The sequence below is a fragment of a genome, unplaced genomic scaffold, assembly GCF_019419815.1.
Source record: "Pyrus x bretschneideri cultivar Hongxiangsu unplaced genomic scaffold, Pyrus_bretschneideri_v1 Contig1, whole genome shotgun sequence".
Taxonomy (NCBI): domain Eukaryota; kingdom Viridiplantae; phylum Streptophyta; class Magnoliopsida; order Rosales; family Rosaceae; genus Pyrus; species Pyrus x bretschneideri.
In genome coordinates, this window is record NW_025999390.1 from 5,342,520 (window position 1) to 5,360,483 (window position 17,964).

General features: G+C 37.0%; 2 protein-coding genes and 1 pseudogene across 2 annotated transcripts; 2 read left to right on the top strand and 1 right to left on the bottom strand.

Moving 5' to 3' along the window:
• The first annotated feature begins 7,896 nt into the window (after window positions 1-7,896).
• On the top strand, window positions 7,897-8,995 carry LOC103957126 (lachrymatory-factor synthase). The gene has a single exon (XM_009369220.3). It carries the CDS (start codon window positions 7,897-7,899, stop codon window positions 8,398-8,400), a length of 504 nt encoding a protein of 167 aa, XP_009367495.2. The 3' UTR covers window positions 8,401-8,995.
• A 3,720-nt stretch (window positions 8,996-12,715) lies between these two features.
• Window positions 12,716-13,442, top strand: LOC103957078 (annotated as a pseudogene).
• A 534-nt stretch (window positions 13,443-13,976) lies between these two features.
• On the bottom strand, window positions 13,977-16,470 carry LOC125475952 (monoglyceride lipase-like). The gene is made up of 7 exons (XM_048581435.1): window positions 16,074-16,470; window positions 15,811-15,849; window positions 15,642-15,712; window positions 15,167-15,231; window positions 14,840-14,929; window positions 14,666-14,758; window positions 13,977-14,505 (listed from the first exon to the last, which is right to left on the bottom strand). Exons 1-7 carry the CDS (start codon window positions 16,436-16,438, stop codon window positions 14,074-14,076), a joined length of 1,155 nt encoding a protein of 384 aa, XP_048437392.1. The 5' UTR covers window positions 16,439-16,470; the 3' UTR covers window positions 13,977-14,073.
• Window positions 16,471-17,964: the final 1,494 nt, after the last annotated feature.

The following is a 17,964-nucleotide window of genomic DNA, read 5'->3' on the forward strand; positions in this document are numbered from 1 at the left end:
GTATTTTTTGTCATTTTATCCTTATTTTATGGAGATTTTTCACCGAATGACCAAAATGATTGAGTGTGGACAAACTGAGTGACCAATTCTATTGATTTCAAATCAGTGACCAAAATGAGAATTTATACAAATCTCATAGATCATTTTGGCTAAAAACCTTTCTAATATCTACCAATTTTCCTGTATATGGTTGAAATAATGTTTTAATTTTTAGCCAAATGGACTCAATCAAAACACGAGATTCCAAAAATTCACTGGTGACATACCAAAATGGTGATCGGATGGATTTTCTCATCACAACAGAGTAACGACATTTAGGCTTTACCATGTCCAACTTAAAAAGCAAACAAATAGCATGTCCAACTTAAAAAGCAAATAAAACCCGTGTGATGTGTCCATTTAAGCCCATCGTCATGTGTCTCCCTAACCCTTTTCCACCAAACCTCCGTCCCTCGAGCAAGACCCATTGGTGAGAAGTCCTCCAGCAGGTCCAAGGAACGATTGGTAGCCGTTTGTGATGCTGACCTTACGAGATCGTGGAAAATAACATTGGGTTCAAGTCGTATGTATCCACGGTCAGGGTTGTTCCGCGAGGGGATATAGACGGTCGAGATAGGTCTGTGACCGTTGATCCTGTGGAAGGGTGGGTTTTTGATGATTTGGTGAAAAAATATGAGGTGGAATGGCAGAAAATGTCCAAGAGAATGGAAGGTGCACCTTGTATTTGAAAATTCAGATCTACAAATATTAATAATTAATATTTTAGTTGTGTTTTGTTTTGCTAATTGGGATTTTTAGCTTAATGTGATTATATTCTGTAATTATATCATTAAATAGAAGTCATAAAATGTAAAACAATTACAAAAAGGAGATGAGATTATTTCTGGATTCTCCACCACCTGCACAAGTTTTTCACCATGTTTTTGATGCTATATTTTATAATATTAACATGGAGAATTATACAAAAAATATAAGGAGATGGAGATGTTAAGATAGCTACAATAACAGTTTTAAGAAGAGAGATAAAGGAGATGAGAGAAAGTTGTATCAGTAGAAATGTTTTTCTTCATTGGGAAATTATACGATTTACATTGTTCACTTATATAGAAGTTTTTAATTCCAAACTTGCAGAGCAAGAACTCTTCTTTAACTACCTCCTTATATCAACTAACTCCCTCTAACCAACTATATGTATAACAACATATTTAATCTTTTGACAAGTGGCTTTATTTTGACCATTGATAACTTCCTCACTTGGATCACACTCTTGAACTTCATCCTTCTTACATCCCCCCTCAAGCTGATGCTCGAGAACACTAAGCATCATATTGTTGCAATGGTGCTGAAATAATGGTGCAGATAAGCCCATTGTTAGGATATCTGCTGATTGGTCTGTCGAAGACATATGTTGAAATTGAAGATCACCCCGAGTGACTCTTTCACGGACAAAATGGTAGTCGATCTCAATGTGTTTGGATTTTGCATGGAACACAGGATTTGTAGAGAGGGCAATAGCTGAGACATTGTCACAATATATCAGCGGAGAGGAATGTAAAGGTATATGCATATCACAGAATAGTTGTCGAATCCAGGCAAGTTCTGCAGCCGTGATTGCCAACACTCTATACTTAGCTTCTGTGGATGATCGGGATACCATGCGTTGCTTTTTTTATGCCCATGAGATGGGGTTGGAACCAAGAAATACAATAAATCCTGAAGTAGATCTGTGATCATTTGGATCTCCTGCCCAATCTGCATCACTATAAGATTGCAGATGCAATGGTTTTGGTTTAAAATGAATGCCATAAGTGGATGTCCCTTTGAGAAAACGAAGGATTCTCTTAACTGCAATAACATGAGAAATCATAGGATTGTGCATGAACTGACAAGCTTGATTGACTGAAAATGCTATGTCAGGTCTTGTGAAAGTAAGATACTGAAGAGCACCAACAACACTTCTATATTGATCCGGACTGTGATACGGCTTCCCATCATCCTTGAGGAGTCTGTGATATGAGAGACATGGTTTAGCACACAGTTTAGAGTCCTGGAGGTCAACTTTATCAACTAACTCATTAATATACTTTGTTTGAGACACAAATAATCCTTCTGAGGTGTAACTGATCTGCAATTCCAGGAAGTAGTGCAGGAGACCCAAGTCCTTCATTTCGAATTCTGCAGTGAGAGCTGTGATCACTTGGTTGATCAATTGAGTGCTGCTACCTGTGAGAAAGACATCATCAACATACAAAAGCAATAACATCGTGCCCTTGGAAGACTGTTGTATAAACAGCGAGGGATTAGCCTGTGAAACTTAAAATCCTAAGCTTGGTAAGAAGCTGGTGAACCTGTCATTCAGGCTCGAGGAGCCTGTTTGAGACTATATAATGATTTGTGAAGTTTGTAAACATAGTTTGAAGGATGTGTGACACTCTCAAAACCTGGAGGCTGTGCCATATATACTTCGTCTTGAAGTATGCCATGTAAGAAGGCATTTTTGACATCTAGCTGCCTAAGAGACCACTTGAATTGAGCAGCTAAGGCAAAGATCAGCCTTATAGTTGTAGGTTTTACCACAGGACTGAAAGTCTCCAAATAATCAACACCCTCTTATTGACTATACCCTTGTGCTACAAGCCGTGCCTTGTACCTTGCCACAGACCCATCTACATGTTTTTTTAATTTTGTAAATCCATTTGCATCCAACTAAATTCTTAGTAGGTGGTAATGAGACTAAAGACCAAGTCTGGTGAGAATGAAGAGCCTCTATTTCCTCTTGCATTGCAATCTGCCATTCAGAAACTTGGGAAGCAATTTTGAATGTTTTGGGTTCAGAAGTAACCGTAGCTAACAACGCTTTCTTTTTTAACACCCCATTCTTGGACCTTGTTTGCATGGGATGTACATTCATTGGTATGGACAAAACCACATTTAGTCTCTCAGGGTGGAAATCAGGATCCACAGGGATAGGGTGCTGTGTACTAGAGCTAGGTGGAAGCAATTGATGTAGGGAAGAGGCACAGGGTATGTGTAATGCAGGTGTGTCATGTGCAGGTAAAGAATCAAACTCTGGAGCACTAGATGCACCTGTTTCCAAAGATTCTGAGGTTCAAGATGCAGAAAGAGATTTTGAAGCACTAGATGAATGCATAGGCAAAGACTCCGTGGTGGGAGATAAGATGGAATGAAAGGAGGGTGTGAATGCTTGATTTGTTAATGTGATGACTGGAGGTAACTTGGGTGGATGCATTGTAATACGTGATGATGCAGAAGATAATTTGGAAGTGTGTGACACTGTGAAGGTTGAGTATGGAAAACTAGCTTCATTAAATAAAACATGTATGGACACTTGAATTTTACCAGTGGCAATATTTAGACATAGGAACCCCCTGTATTGACTTGCATATCCTAAAAACACACAAGTTGCTGTCTTAGGTTGAAGTTTAGAAGTATTATATGGTTTGAGCAAAGGAAAATAGGCACAACCAAAAACCCTGAGATGTTTATCAAGTAAGTAGCCGTAGCACAAGCATGAACCCAAAATTGGTTAGGTAGTTTGGCAGTTTGAAGAAGGGTTATTGCTGTTTCTACAATATATCTGTGTTTTCTTTCTGCTAAACCATTCCGTTTAGGTGTATAGAGACATGATTTGTGATGTAAAATCCCATGTTGTGCTAAAAATTGGTGAAACTTGGTACTTGTATACTCACCATCACCATCACTTTGAAAGATTTTAACTATAGCAGAAAACTGTGTACTCAAATAGGCATGAATACTTCTGATTTATTTCTTAATGGAAAAATCCATGTGTAACGAGTACAATCATCTATGAAGGTCACAAAATACCGAAATCCTTCATAGGATAGTAAAGGGGCAGGTCTCCATACATCATTGTGGATTTTTTCTAAAGGATGTACATATTTGTTTACAGGAAATTGAAATGGTAATTTGGTGAACTTTCCCTCTAAACATGGTGTACAAATGGATGAACATGTGTCTAGTGATGCAAGTACTTGAGATTGATGTAGAATTACAGAAGTAATTGCATTGGATGTGTGTCCTAGCCTTTTGTGCCATATGCTTTTGTGAACTGGTTTTGCAAGGAAACATGAATGAGATGTAGGTGGTGAAGCTTGCTTATGTGAAATGGTGAATGGTATAGGGTAGTAACCAGCTTTACACAGCCCCTTGAGTAGGATTTTCCTTGTGGATTTGTCCTGAACCCAAAAAGAAACATCATCACAAATGAATATGCACCTATTGTCTTTGTATAGTTGATAAACAGATAACAGATGCTGAGAAAGCTTTGGAACATGTAATACATTCTTAAGAGTGAGGGAATAATGAGAAACAACCAACTTAGACATGCCAATATTGGAAATATGCAAACCTACACCACTTGCAGTGGTAATTGTATCAGTTCCTTGAAATGAAGTGGAGAGGTCCAAATTTGCCAAGTCAGATGTCATGTGTGATGTAGCACCAGTGTCTGCAAGCCAAAATTGTTTAGACGATGCTGAAGGTTGATGATTGGCATGCATAGCACTGAGATTAGTGGTTGGAGGCCTCCCTTGATACGCAAAATTACTTATGTGGTAGCATTGAAGAGCTAAGTGTCCATATTTCCAACAGATTTGACATTGAATATGAGAGCTCGAGGCAGTGTTGGTATGTCTTTGAAAGTAATCTGCAGCAACATTACCTTTTTTGTTGCATATTTGACAAGTAGGAATCTCAGAAGGGTGATCCAGACAGTGAGATTGATATGGCTTTGAAGTACCAAGAATGCCTGGATTACCGTTGGAAAATTTGGGACCTGAATTGTATTGGAATCAGCCTCTCCCTTTGCCCCTGAAATTGTTACCCTTATAGTTACCAAAGTTGTGGTAACTCCCATTGTTGTAAGATCCAGTATTATGATTGGAATTAGCAAAACTGGATCCTCCATTGTGCCTGAAAGATGGATCAGAGGAGGACCGTCGTTGATCTTGATCAAGAACAAGTGATTTCCTTTTGTCATATTGAATTCCAGCAACCATGGCACTACCAAAGGACAATCCAGAAGAACTGTCAAAAGACTGATCAATGATAGCTTCTTCTGCCAGGAGCTGAGACCTGAAGTCTTTGAGAGATATCCCATTCTCCCTTCCTTTGATCACACATCGAAATGTGTTAAATTCTGCAGGTAGTCTTTTTAATGCAAGAATTATAATATCTTCATCATCAAAAATTACTCCAGCTGCAGCAAGATGATCTCTTGCATCCTTAATCTTTTGGAGATAAACAGAAATTGATTTTGACCGTGTCTTGATATTCTGAAGTTTTGTCTTCATCTGGAAGATCGTTGCTTTTGTCACAGCCAAGAATTGCTAAGTGAGATTCAACCACATCTCAGCAGAACTTTTGCACCTAATGATGCAAGAAATGGCAGTGGTTGATAATGTGGCAATGAGCAACTGCATCAGTGCACGATCGTGCATTTTCCATACCAGGTAGTCATCATTTTCAACCCCTTCAACTTCAGAATTGTCGTTGAACCTTGGTGGGCACTTTCTTGAACTATTAAGAAATCCCGTAATTCCATGACTTTCCAGAAGCAATCGGACCTGAAAGCTCCAAGTAAGATAGTTGGAATCATCAAGATTTACTGTAACAGAAGTGGAGACGATTGAGAGAAGACTGGTAATCGGCGACTGAACAATCTGTAACTGAGCTACAGTGACCATTTTGCAGATTTCGTGAACAATTTTTGACTGAGACATTTGATCGAACAGTTGGTGGGTAGACAAGAAGAAACCAACTTTCTGAGCGACTGGTATGTTTTCCGTCGCCAAAAATCACAGAGAGATGCAAATTAGAGGGTAGAGAAGAGAAAGAAATGCTTTAGAGGTTGAGCGGAAGCACCGGATCGGCGGGCGATGATACCATGTTAAGATAGATACAATAACAGTTTTAAGAAGAGAAATAAAGGAGATGAGAGAAAGTTGTATCAGTAGAAATATTTTTCTTCATTGGGAAACTATACGATTTACATTGTTCACTTATATAGAAGTTTTTAATTCCAAACTTGCAGAGCAAGTACTCCTCTTTAACTACCTTCTTATATCAACTAACTCCCTCTAACCAAAGCAACAGATTCTAACTAACCAACTATATGTATAACAACCTATTTAATCTTTTGACAAGTGGCTTTGTTTTGACCATTGATAACTTCCTCACTGGGATCACACTCTTGAACTTCATCCTTCTTACAGGAGAGTCATACTTTTGAGTGAATCTCCTTAACATTTCTCTCAAAATACGAAAAAAAAAAGTTGATGCCGCCCGAAGTTGAATGAGTATGCTAAATCCACTACTACAACAGAATATGTTACTGATAGGAGAACTACAAAGCTTATTTAACACATGAAATTTTCATATACGGTTCTCCGGAGAGTCCCCATAATTTCAGATCTCAAATAAAATCATAAAACCGTTTGCCTTTTAAATAATAATAAATAAATAAAAATTGTTTTCCGCTGCGGGGACTCAAACCCGGTATAGCTCAATCTAGTTTTATTGTGCTACAGTGGAATGGGATGCTTGAAAACTTTTTAAACTAATAAGATAATTGATGCAGATTATGATTAAAAGAAAAAAAAACAAAAATAATCTCAAAGAAAGGAAAGTCATAACTTTTAAAAGCCCAATATAATCCATAACTGACGGATATTGTTTTAAAATAATCACATATTATTCGGTGTTGGATTTTATCATAAAAAGTTTCGGTGATATATTATGAGTTGAATCTCTTAACTATAATTGTCTATTTATTTAGTCACTTGCCCGATTTACAGAGGGGGCATTAAGAGTGTGCAAAAGGTGTGGTGATACAAGGCCCCAAATTTCTAGGCACCCCAAAAAATTTTATCCTCTATATATTACACATGAGTATAATCTAATAGAAAAGTTTGTGACTGCAAAAGAAAACACATCATATGATTTTCTCTATATTACAATTGAGTTAGTGGAGTTTATACTTAATATATTAACTTCCCACTTTTCTCCAGCAATAAAAACTTATATACTACTTTATTCCACTTTTCTTTAGCAATATAAAAAAAACTAACTTGTGTATTATTTACTTCCACAAACACAAGCATATTTATGTATTTATCTTTCTTTTTTTTTTTGTCGAATATGTATCTATCTTTCAGTTGTGCTCCATTTTTCATGCATGAACCCTAAATTGTAATTTCAAGTGAATAGGAGAATATTCAATTAGTAAGAGTGTGATGTTGATTTCAATTAAAGTTTTAATATTGATTGTTGAATTATATATAAATATGTCGAAAAATTATTTTTCTTTTATAAGGAGGGCCTTTTTATTAAAATTCGCATAGGGCCCCCAAATGTCAAAAACGGCTCTACCGATGTAGATCCTATTTTCCAACAGAACTTAGGACCTCTAATTTGAGCTAAATAATATTAATTAACTAAACTATGAGCCCTTGCACGTATTTTATGTATTATTTCCATATATATATGTATATATAATTAAATTGTTTTGGGCTTGAGTTTAGAACAAAAAATTTGTAGTGACCGCATTATTAGAATCAAAATCAAACTCAAAACCTTCGGCTCACTGGGGAAGGTGCTATAGAACCAGAAAATTAGTATAAGAAATATAAGCCATGTGAATTATTAGGGGCTTAAAAAAGATTCCAACCAAGGCACCGACCAATATATATGTAAAAAAAAAAAATATATATATATATATATAAGGAAAGATTTGCGACCAAGGCACTGAGCAGTTCCCACATCACTTTCATTGGCCAACCCTAGCATGCATAAAAAGGCATCCATTCATCCATGTTTCTCACAACTAATTGTTCTTAATCTCTTTGTTTATTTGTCATGGGGGAAAACCAGTCACCATTAAAATGGAAAGGCAAAACCTCTAGAGAGCTCAAGGGCCATGCAGCAGAACAAGTTTGGCCTCTCTTGGCTGATTTTTGTAACTTGCACAAATGGTTGCCGGTCCTTGATGCATGTTACCTAGTTGACGGAGTCCCCGGCCAGCCAGGTGTGACCCGGTACTGCGTCGCTCCTCTCCCATATCCAGACGACGGGACCATCAAGTGGGCCAAAGAAAAGCTCCTCATGATTGATCCAATCAACCATTTTTTAAGCTATGAGATCACTGAAAACAATTTCGGGTTCAAGTCGTACGTTGCAACCATGCAATTAGTCCCAATCAACGGTGAAGATGGCAAAACCGGGTGCATAATCGAATGGTCATTCGTTAGTGATCCGGTTGAGGGATGGAAATATGAAGATCTTCAAGCTGTTTATGAAACTTATCTTGAATTGATAGCAAAGAATATGGAGAATGCTCTTCTATCTTCTACTTCTAGGTGAATGTTGAATTAGTCTTCAAGCAAGTTGATATTATTGTATCACACTATAGGAAGTTATAAAAAGTAATAAGTTTGCGTTACTGTATTATGACATATCACACTATAAGGAAGTTATAAAAAAATAAAATTAAGTTGACATTATTGTATTATGTTGTATCACGCTATATGAAAGTTGCACATAAAGATAAAATTAAATTGATGTTATTGTATTATATTGTACCACATTGGCACATTATAAGAAAGTTTAAAATAAAAAAAGTAAAATTAAATTGACGTTATCATATTATATTGTATGACACTATACGAAAGTGATAAAAAAGTAAAATTAAATTGACATTATTGTATTATATTGTATGACACTATACAAAAATTATAAAAAAAAAGTAAATTAATTTAATATTATTGTATAATGTACGGAAGTTATAAAAAATTAGAATTAATAAACAATAAAATTTTCCACTACCGGGATTCAAACCCGCGTGTGAAACAAAGCTCAATCAAGTTTTCAGGGCTACAGCCGAATTCTAATTATTAGAAGAATTACAATGTTATTTAAAGGCTAGGAGAACACGTTGCGATTTATGATAAATTTTAGGTTAAAGTACAAAAAACTATCTCAATTATTGATGTCACAATACTTTCATATTTCATATTTTAAAATTAATAATGTCATACCTCATCTTTAGAATTTGGTCCAATGTTATACCTTCCGTTACTTGGCCGTTTACTTTTTAGTTAAATACTGACGTGACTTGATTCGGGATCGATTTTTTATTAAAAAATTATTAAAAACTAAATTTTTTTTTAAATATTTAAACATTTAAATAATAAAATAAATAAATAAAAATAAATAATAAAAATAATCCATCATCCCTCCCCTCCCCCTCCCCATCTTCATTTTCTTCCCCCCACATGCAAACCCAAAAAAATAAATAAATAAATAAATAAATTTGAAAACCCAACAACCCCCCTGCGGAAGAACAAGAAGGAGAAGGAGGATGAGGAAGAAGAAGAAGAAGAGGAAAAAAAGGAGGAAGAAAAAAAAAATTTCCCCCCTCCCTTGGTGCAGAAGAAGAAGAAGGGAGAAGGAGAAGGAGGAAGAAGAAGAAGAAGAAGAAGAAGAGGAAGAAAAAAAAAAATTTGAAAACCCATCAACAAACCCCCCCCCGGTGGAAGAAGAAGAAGGAGAAGGAGAAGGAGAAGGAGAAGAGGAGGAGGTAAAAAAGGAGGAAGGAAAAAAAAAAAAAAATTTTGAAAACCCATCAAACCCCAAATCCACTAGTCTCATCCATTCTCCACAACCTCTTCCGCACCCATCCTCCACCTTCTCTACACAACCATCTTCCCGTCGATGGGATCTGGGTTGTTTTTTTTTTTTTTTTTTTGTTGGGATTTGCAGGTGGGGAAGAAGATGAAGATGGGGGAGGGAGGAGGGAGGGGGGAGGGGGGAGGGAGGAGGGAGGAGGGGAGGGACGAAATGAGGGGTTTTTTTTTTAATTTTAATATTATATCCCTACTTTTTATTGTTATTTTAATATTTAAAAAATATTAAATAATTTTTTTTATTTTTTAATAATTTTTTAATAGAAAGTAGGTTCCGAATCAAGCCACATCAGCATTTAATTGAACAATAAACGGCCAAGTAACGGAAGATATAACATTGGACCAAATTCTAAAGATGAGGTATAATATTGTTAATTTTAAAAGATGATGTATAAAAGTGTTGTGATACCAATAATTAAGGTAATTTTTTGTACTTTATCCTAAATTTTACCTTTCAGTCGACTAAGAATGTGGACTAGAAATGGGTTTTGGAATTTTCAAATTTTAAACACTCCGTTTGGGAAATATCAAAGAGGGACCTAGAAGACACGTGATTAGATTATGAGATTAAAATGGGGTTTTACAAAATCAAAAACACACCGCGACAAAACCCACCTCCGAGCGGTCACTTGTTTATGTATTTTTGGGCAAGTTGAAACGTAAAATGAATTATAAGTTATGTAAGGGACAAATTCGTGACACAATATTTTTACATAATTTTTAGCACATGTTTTTTAGGACTTACTTAGTAATGTATTTTAACTATCTTAATTGTTTGTTTTTTAAATTTTCACTCAAAGATCATGTATACTAAAAATCATCAAATCTGAAACTAGATGACCATTAGATTAAAAAGTGTTAAGGGTTTCTTTGTATAACCCTACAACACCTTCAAGGCATGTCCACCACCAATTCAAATCGTTAAAATCCAATACAATGTGAGCTTTACAAAAATTTGTGTCGAAAGTTATGTAAAAAAGTAGTGTCGCAGAATAATGTGAGCTTTACAAAAATTTGTGTTGAAAGTTATGTAAAAAAGTAGTGTCGCATAACTGTCTATATATATCCATATTGACAATGTAAACCATTAATCTACGATGAATGAGGATCCTCTCCAGATCCTCTTTGTGAGGATTCCTAGTATTCTTCAATCGTATTCGTTCATCGTGTATCATGCGTTAAAAAATCATTGTAAATTTTTTTATTTAAAAATTTAATATAAACAATATCCGACAAAAACTGACCGCACGATATACGATAAACATATACGATCTGAGAATCTTGATGGTTTACGATGATGGGGAGCTCCTCCACTGAAGAAACCGTAAGAAAGAATCTACCATCGCGGACCCAAGTCTATGGCCTTGATGTAGGCTTCCTTCTTGACCCCTTCTCTCTTTTTTTTTTTTTTTTTTTTTTTCTTTCTTTCTTTTTTTCTTTTCTTTTCTGTTTTTGGTAGGATCACTCTCTCGTTTTGTCAAGGAAAGTTTTTGTGAATTTGGTTGTGGTCACCCTCCTCTTCTAAGGACGAGAACTTTTGCGACGGTTATGACTTACTGCTTAACTCTGAATCTTAAAGCGACAATTGTTGTTAAAATTTGAGGTGGTAATTTTGTGGTTTGTGCGCTTATCAAGGATTATGCGGAGTAAACTTGACGCTTGTTGATTACAGGTTACTTATAGTAGGTTTTTGCCGACGATTGCAAGATCATTAATAGGTGGTGTTGTCTTTCCCTCATGGGGCGTTGTAGCAGTTTGAGGGATTCATAGCCGTGTTTTCTTGTCATTGCATAGACTTCAAGTGATGGTACAACAATTATCTTGTTTGTCTTGACAGTGTTGGGTCCGTCTCGTAGAGCTTAGGCCTTGTGAGCTTATCTTTTCTGTTGGTTTAGGCATAGATTCATAGTTGAGGAATCATACCTTGAAGAGTTTATTTTGTGCTTTGTCAAATTTTTTTTTTAATTTTTAATTTTTTTGTGGTGTGTTGTTTGTTCGTCAGGCAAAGGATTATGAGGACATCTTCGTGATGTCTTATAGCAACGCTTCTTGGCAAAGGACCGTCGTCTTTTGCAAGTCCATCAGAAAGTGATGTAAAGTTTTATCCTCGCGAATGTATCTTATTATTTGGTTCGATGTTGTTGCGTGGGTTATATTTTGTATTATTGTTCTATTACATTTGTAATCATATAATTATATTTTTGATCGATGATATTTCTCTTCTATTTTGTCAATAAAATGTTTATAAGCTTAAAAATACCGGTAGGTTCTCTGGTAGGCACGAATTCATGTCCCTTGGGTAATCTGTCCAATTATACTCAAGTTCTGGGGATTATGAGTCTATGACCAATGTTTTTAAAAGAAAAAATATGCATGAAGCTTCTGGTGCACAATTTTGAAAGCAAATGGAACAATTCAATTAAAAAACAGGCATATGCCAACATTGCAATCTGACATAGCAGCCTCACCACAATCAGGAAAGGGATCATTACCGGATACCTTCCATTGAGTCAATTAATTCAGATCTTTGAAATTTAATCCAACAACTAAAAACATAAGGCTCCTTTAAAAGTTATAATAATTTTAGCCGTTGTATCAAAATTCAAGGGTTTAGATTTGTAGACTTGGTGGAAGGGATCACAATGATTTTTTTTCTTTTGGGAAAACTTCCCCACAATGATTTTGGCATCTCAGTTTGAAGTCAGTGTTGTGCCGAGACAGTGTTGCAATATGCGATAGTTAAAGAACCTTTCGTGAGTACTCAACTAATTAACATGTCAAACAATCACGGGTAAATCAGTGGTTGGAGACAAATTTCAAGTTTGTATTTCACACAAAACGTCATGAATTTCGACACTAGTGAATCGCATGATTTTGGAGACTTAACTGTCTCTGGAAGCCTTCTTTAACTACCAAAAAAATAAATTGTTGTCATGAAGTCACCAGCGATCCCCCTTTTTATATGAGAAAAATCTAATTAACACGTCGGACAAAATTAGTTCCGCACTTGGCCGTCAAGAAATAATTGACGAGGAAACAAAGAATCTCACATGACTCGTTCTTTAGCCTTTCCACAAATATATATGAACTAATAAAAACGAACAATCTTTTCACCTTCTCCTTTTCAATTCTCTCTGTTTTTCTTATGGATGAAGAAGAATATCAGACGCAGTCCAAATGGCAAGGCAAAGCCTCCGCCGAGCTAAAACGCATGTCGCCAGAACAAGCCTGGCTGGCCCTGGCCGATTTCTGCAACCTACAAAAGTGGTTCCCCACGGTTTCCGCGTGTCGCCAAGTGGAGGGCGTCCCTGGCCAGCCGGATCTGTTCCAGTACTCAAGTGCACCTGTTGATAATGATGAGTCCACCATCAAGTGGTCTAAAGAGAAGTTGTTGACCTTGAGCTACGAGGTCACGGTGAGCAATCTCAGGTTTAGTTGCAACAATGCAATTAGTTGCGATGGACGGCGGAGATGGGTGCAGGATCGAGTGGTCGTTTGTTAGCGATCCGATCGAAGGGTGGGGACTGGATGATTTTCTTTCCTACCTTGATTCTTCTGTTCAATTGATAGGAAAGACGATCATGGAGCATCCTCCTCCATCTGCTACTACTACTTGATATGTACTCAACCCTTCAACTTCAGTATTTGTTTTATGTAAAATTTGTAATGACTTTCTCTTCGTATTCAACTGTGCTTTGACGTGGTCTCGTTTGCTGGCTGTGACTTGGTGTATGTCCCCATATAAGTTTTTTGTCTCGATCATTTCTGTGGCAAATTTGTATTGACAGTGTTTGTGATAGCCAAGGAAACGTTTACCTATCATGTTCTTCTGTGTAAATTATCTTGAGATCAATGTGTTGGTCACTCAGTATCGTCTCTAGTTATGCTAGCATTAGTCACCAAACTAGAACAACATATCATGACTCGTGAGCGTGAACAATTAATGCTGACATCATTTCCCATAGTCCCATCTAAACGAAAATACGTGCAAGGGGAAAGTGGGGTTAAGTAAATCTGTGGTTGAACATTGATTTGTAAGATAATTCTTTATGCGCATTAGAAATCAATGGAGCCATGTCCTTAGGAAGTTGACTATATTGGGCCAATGTAAACACCTCACATTTCTACAGAATGTGAGTTGTTCTGATGCTCTCTCCATCACCATCTTCGTAACTGCAGCAGGACCAACAGTAAACGACACCGCGTTGAAGAATGATCGTAAGAAAACAGCTTAAATGTATAACTTTCGACAGCTAAAACTATATATGGCCTAACTCCTTCAAAAACGATGATTCGCTACATGTAAATTTCCCATTTTTTTCATTTTCTTAAAGTGGGTAGGTGAATTAAATTACAGGCCATTAACATCTTCGACGCCAACACTCAATCTCTTATCCATCCAGTCAATTATATCCTGTGCAATCTCCACACGCTCCGGCTCAAAGAGAAGGTCGTGCAAGAAACCGTCATAGAGCTTTATATCTCTGAACTCGGATGCCGCCTCATTGTAGAGGTCCTGGGAGGCTAGTGGATCGGTGACTCTATCAGCAGTTCCATGAAGAACAAAGAAGGGGATATTCACAAACTTAAAGTTCCGCGTCAAGTGAGAGGAGATCCGCAATATCTCATAGCCTGTTCGGACCCTGATTGGACCTGTATAGACCAGGGGATCAGAGTACTTGGCCAACAATTGTGCAGGATCCCTAGACACCGGAATTCCCCTCTTGTTTGCACCTTTAAACTGGAACTTGGGAGCGACCATAGAAACAATTGGAGCCACAGCCTGAAAGACATCAGAGAGTAGATTTGTAACATGTAAGCAACTATGTAACGACTATGTCTTTAACACAGCTTCAAGCTTGGGGGGAGATAAAATCGCCTAAAAGCAGAAGCTTTCAACATACAGTAGTTACACAAGATTTGGGACGCAGTAAGGAACATACCCCAACAATTGGATGCGCTGGCTTAACGCGCAAAGCTGGTGATGTCAGTACAATACCCTCTAGCATTCCTTCAATTTGAGGGACGGTCGCCGCCTACGAAAATGTTGAGCAATTTTAACGATAAACTTAAAACCCAATTATGTTGGACGCTCAGTAGATTTTTGGATGGCATACCTTCAAGACAACAGCTCCTCCTGTTGAGTGACCAAAGAGGAAGCACGGTACTCCAGGGTTATCTAACCTAATCTTCTCCAAGAAAGCACCCTATTGAAAGAGTAGGATCAAAACTGTCAGACTTGAGGGGGATTGAAAAGTAGACACTTGGAACCAAAAAATAGTAAATAAAATTAGGAAAGAAAAGTAAGCTCGCCTATATAGTCGAAAAGGCTATGTTCAATTGTTCATACAGAAAATCCTAATATCGACATGAGGGGATAGCATGCTGAGTTGAATGGAAATGCAAGATTTGTAATCAATTGGAGAAAATGCTGCTGAACTTACAGTATCAGCAACAACATAGTCAAGTGAAGGAACGTATCCATGCAATCCATCGCTGCCGCCATGACCTACCACAAAGAGAACAATAGATTAATAAAAACGCAACTCCAACGACTTCAGAAATCATCCGAATCGAGTAGTCATGCCCGCATTTCCCATCACAAACACCTACCATAATGCAAATGAGATATTCCCATAAATCCCCACAAGGTCCAGACATATATAATGCAAAAGAGCTCGAATTTCAGTATCAACATGAGACTCCATTATCCTCTCTTCCTTTGCAAAGTGAAAGATTCAGAGGGACTCTACAAAAACATGAAATAGATTCCCAAAGTTCTCAAATTTTCTCTTTTAACTCTCTGTTTCTCTCTTCGGCATAAACCTCTTTCGGACCTTAAATCGTAGCGAGTTATGTTCGTTTTGACTATAAAGGCGAAAGATCCAAAATGACAAGAAATCTTAAAACTTTAGCTACCTATCCAGTCCATTGCGTACACCCCAAAGTTGCATGAGGTTAGTTGCCTTGCAAAATCAGCATACCTTCCACTGCAAACAAATATCAAAGCACAAAATTTCAATCAAAACAACATTTAACTTCAAAAAAATACCCATCAAATTAAGAAAAAAATCCCCTGAAGTTTTACCTGTGCTCATTAAGCCCGTGGATGATGATCAAAATACCCCTGAAATTTTAGAAAAATAAAAAAACAAAAAACAATCAGAACTTGTGAAGATTATACAGAAGACAGACAGAACAAAAGCAAGAAGATTATAGCTAATTATTCTGTTAAATTACGCCGAATCCAGCACAAAAATACAATTTAACAACACAAATATTCCGAAACTTATAAAATTACGTAAAAAAAACCGATGAAATTACACAAATTCAGACAATGAAGAATTATACCTTGGAGTGCCGGAGACCGGAAACCATGATCGGCAGAAGAGGGCGTTGTTGCGACCACCAAGGAACAAGAACGTGGCGGAGCTGTACCAGCAGTGGCCGTCGCCGGTGTGGTACCCCTCAGCCAATGCTCTGCGCCTGAAGGTGTCCTCCTCCTCTCTCCTCCACGCCGACTTTCGCTTCTTAGACGACGGAGCATCCAGCAGAGACTCCGAGATGCCGCGGCGGCAACGGCGGGGAAGGAGGAAGAGGATGAGGGAGAGGAAGAGGGTGTGGATGAAGAGGAGGGAGGCTCTTAGGGTTTTGAGGATCGGGATTATGCGATTGCTGGCTCCGGAGGTCAGCTGCTCCATCTCCGCCGTCGACATGGCCGGGTAATCGACGGTGGAGAATGGGAGAGAGAGAGAGGGAGAGGAATCCGGTTCGGGAGAAGAAACGCAGAGGGTGGAAAAAAGGAATGAAATGGAAAGGGGGAAGGAAATGATTTTGCCGGTTTAATGGGACTTTATAAAGTGTTTTGTCGTTCGGAATCGTAGCGGTCAATCTTGGGCGTTCATTAGGTGGTGCCCGGATGTTGACGGTTGGGATTTGAGGTTTGTTAATAATAAAGCGTGGAGGACAAGGATGACTAATTCCTGTGTGGTTAGGTGACGTGGCGGGACCGATGGGTTGAGGGAGTGGTGATTTCGACTGTGGACGGTCAGGATTGAAAAGTTGCCGAGTTTGGTGTGTAGGGGATTATCGAGTTTGATGGTATGACTATGGTCTACGTCAAAGTATTAAATTGTGGGCAGGCGGTTGTGCAGAAATGGGTGCGCGCCATATTATACGTTACGTTGGTTTTGGCTGAGCAGCTCGGCTCGACCCCTTCTTTTTTTGAGTTCTTTAAAAAAATTAAAACCTCAATTAAATACAACCTCTTAAGATTAAGATTGTTGTTAAAAAAAATTTATTTATTACTTTAGTGTATTTAGTAAAAATATGGTGAAGTTTATATTTATAATTTTAACAATGGATTTGTAACTCAAAAGTATTTTTAATTTTTTTTATTAAACAAAGGCAAGAAGCAACTTTTTTTCTCAAAAATTGTTTAGCACGTTTAAAAGTAGCCTCAAAAAAAAAAAAAAAATCATATGCAAGTGCTTTTTTTTCTTATTAAAGGTAGAAAAACAATGTGTGTAAAGATAGGCAATGATGCAAGTACAATGATTTTGTTTCAAAGAAATGTGTGTATATCTAGACACAACTCTCCTTGCATTTCAATCATTAAATTAATTTGACGGTAAATTAATCAATGAAAATTTATTATTTTTGTTACATCCTGAACAAAATAATCAATCTACTCTCTCTTCTCTTGACACTATATTTCTCCCTTTCTAATTTTTTTTTCCGTGTCTTAAAAAGGAGAATAACACATGTTTCAGATTTCACACCACCATAGTCAACAGGTCCAAACAAATGGCCTTGCCGACATTATCAAAATCCCTAAATTTAGTTCTATTTCTATTTTCTATCTCTTATAAATTTATCAATTTACGATTGTGTAGAGATTTATTTGTTACTATATGTACTTCATTCTCTGTGTAAATTCCAAAAACTCAAACCAATGGCATCGAAGATCACGACAGTTAAATAAGATGAATTAAATCTGATTTACAATTAATTAAAGAGTGTTACTAATCCCATTCCATTGTCCTATTTTCTCACTCACCTTATAATTTCACCCACCACAAAAAGTTAAAAATGAAAAACTCTCTTTTCCCACCCACCCTTATTCCTAATATAACCTTTTATATTTATCTATATTCTTTTAAATTTTATAAATTAGAATATATAGGATATATATCTGTTTATATATCTCTTTAACAAAAAAATGACAAAAATCTGTTAACCA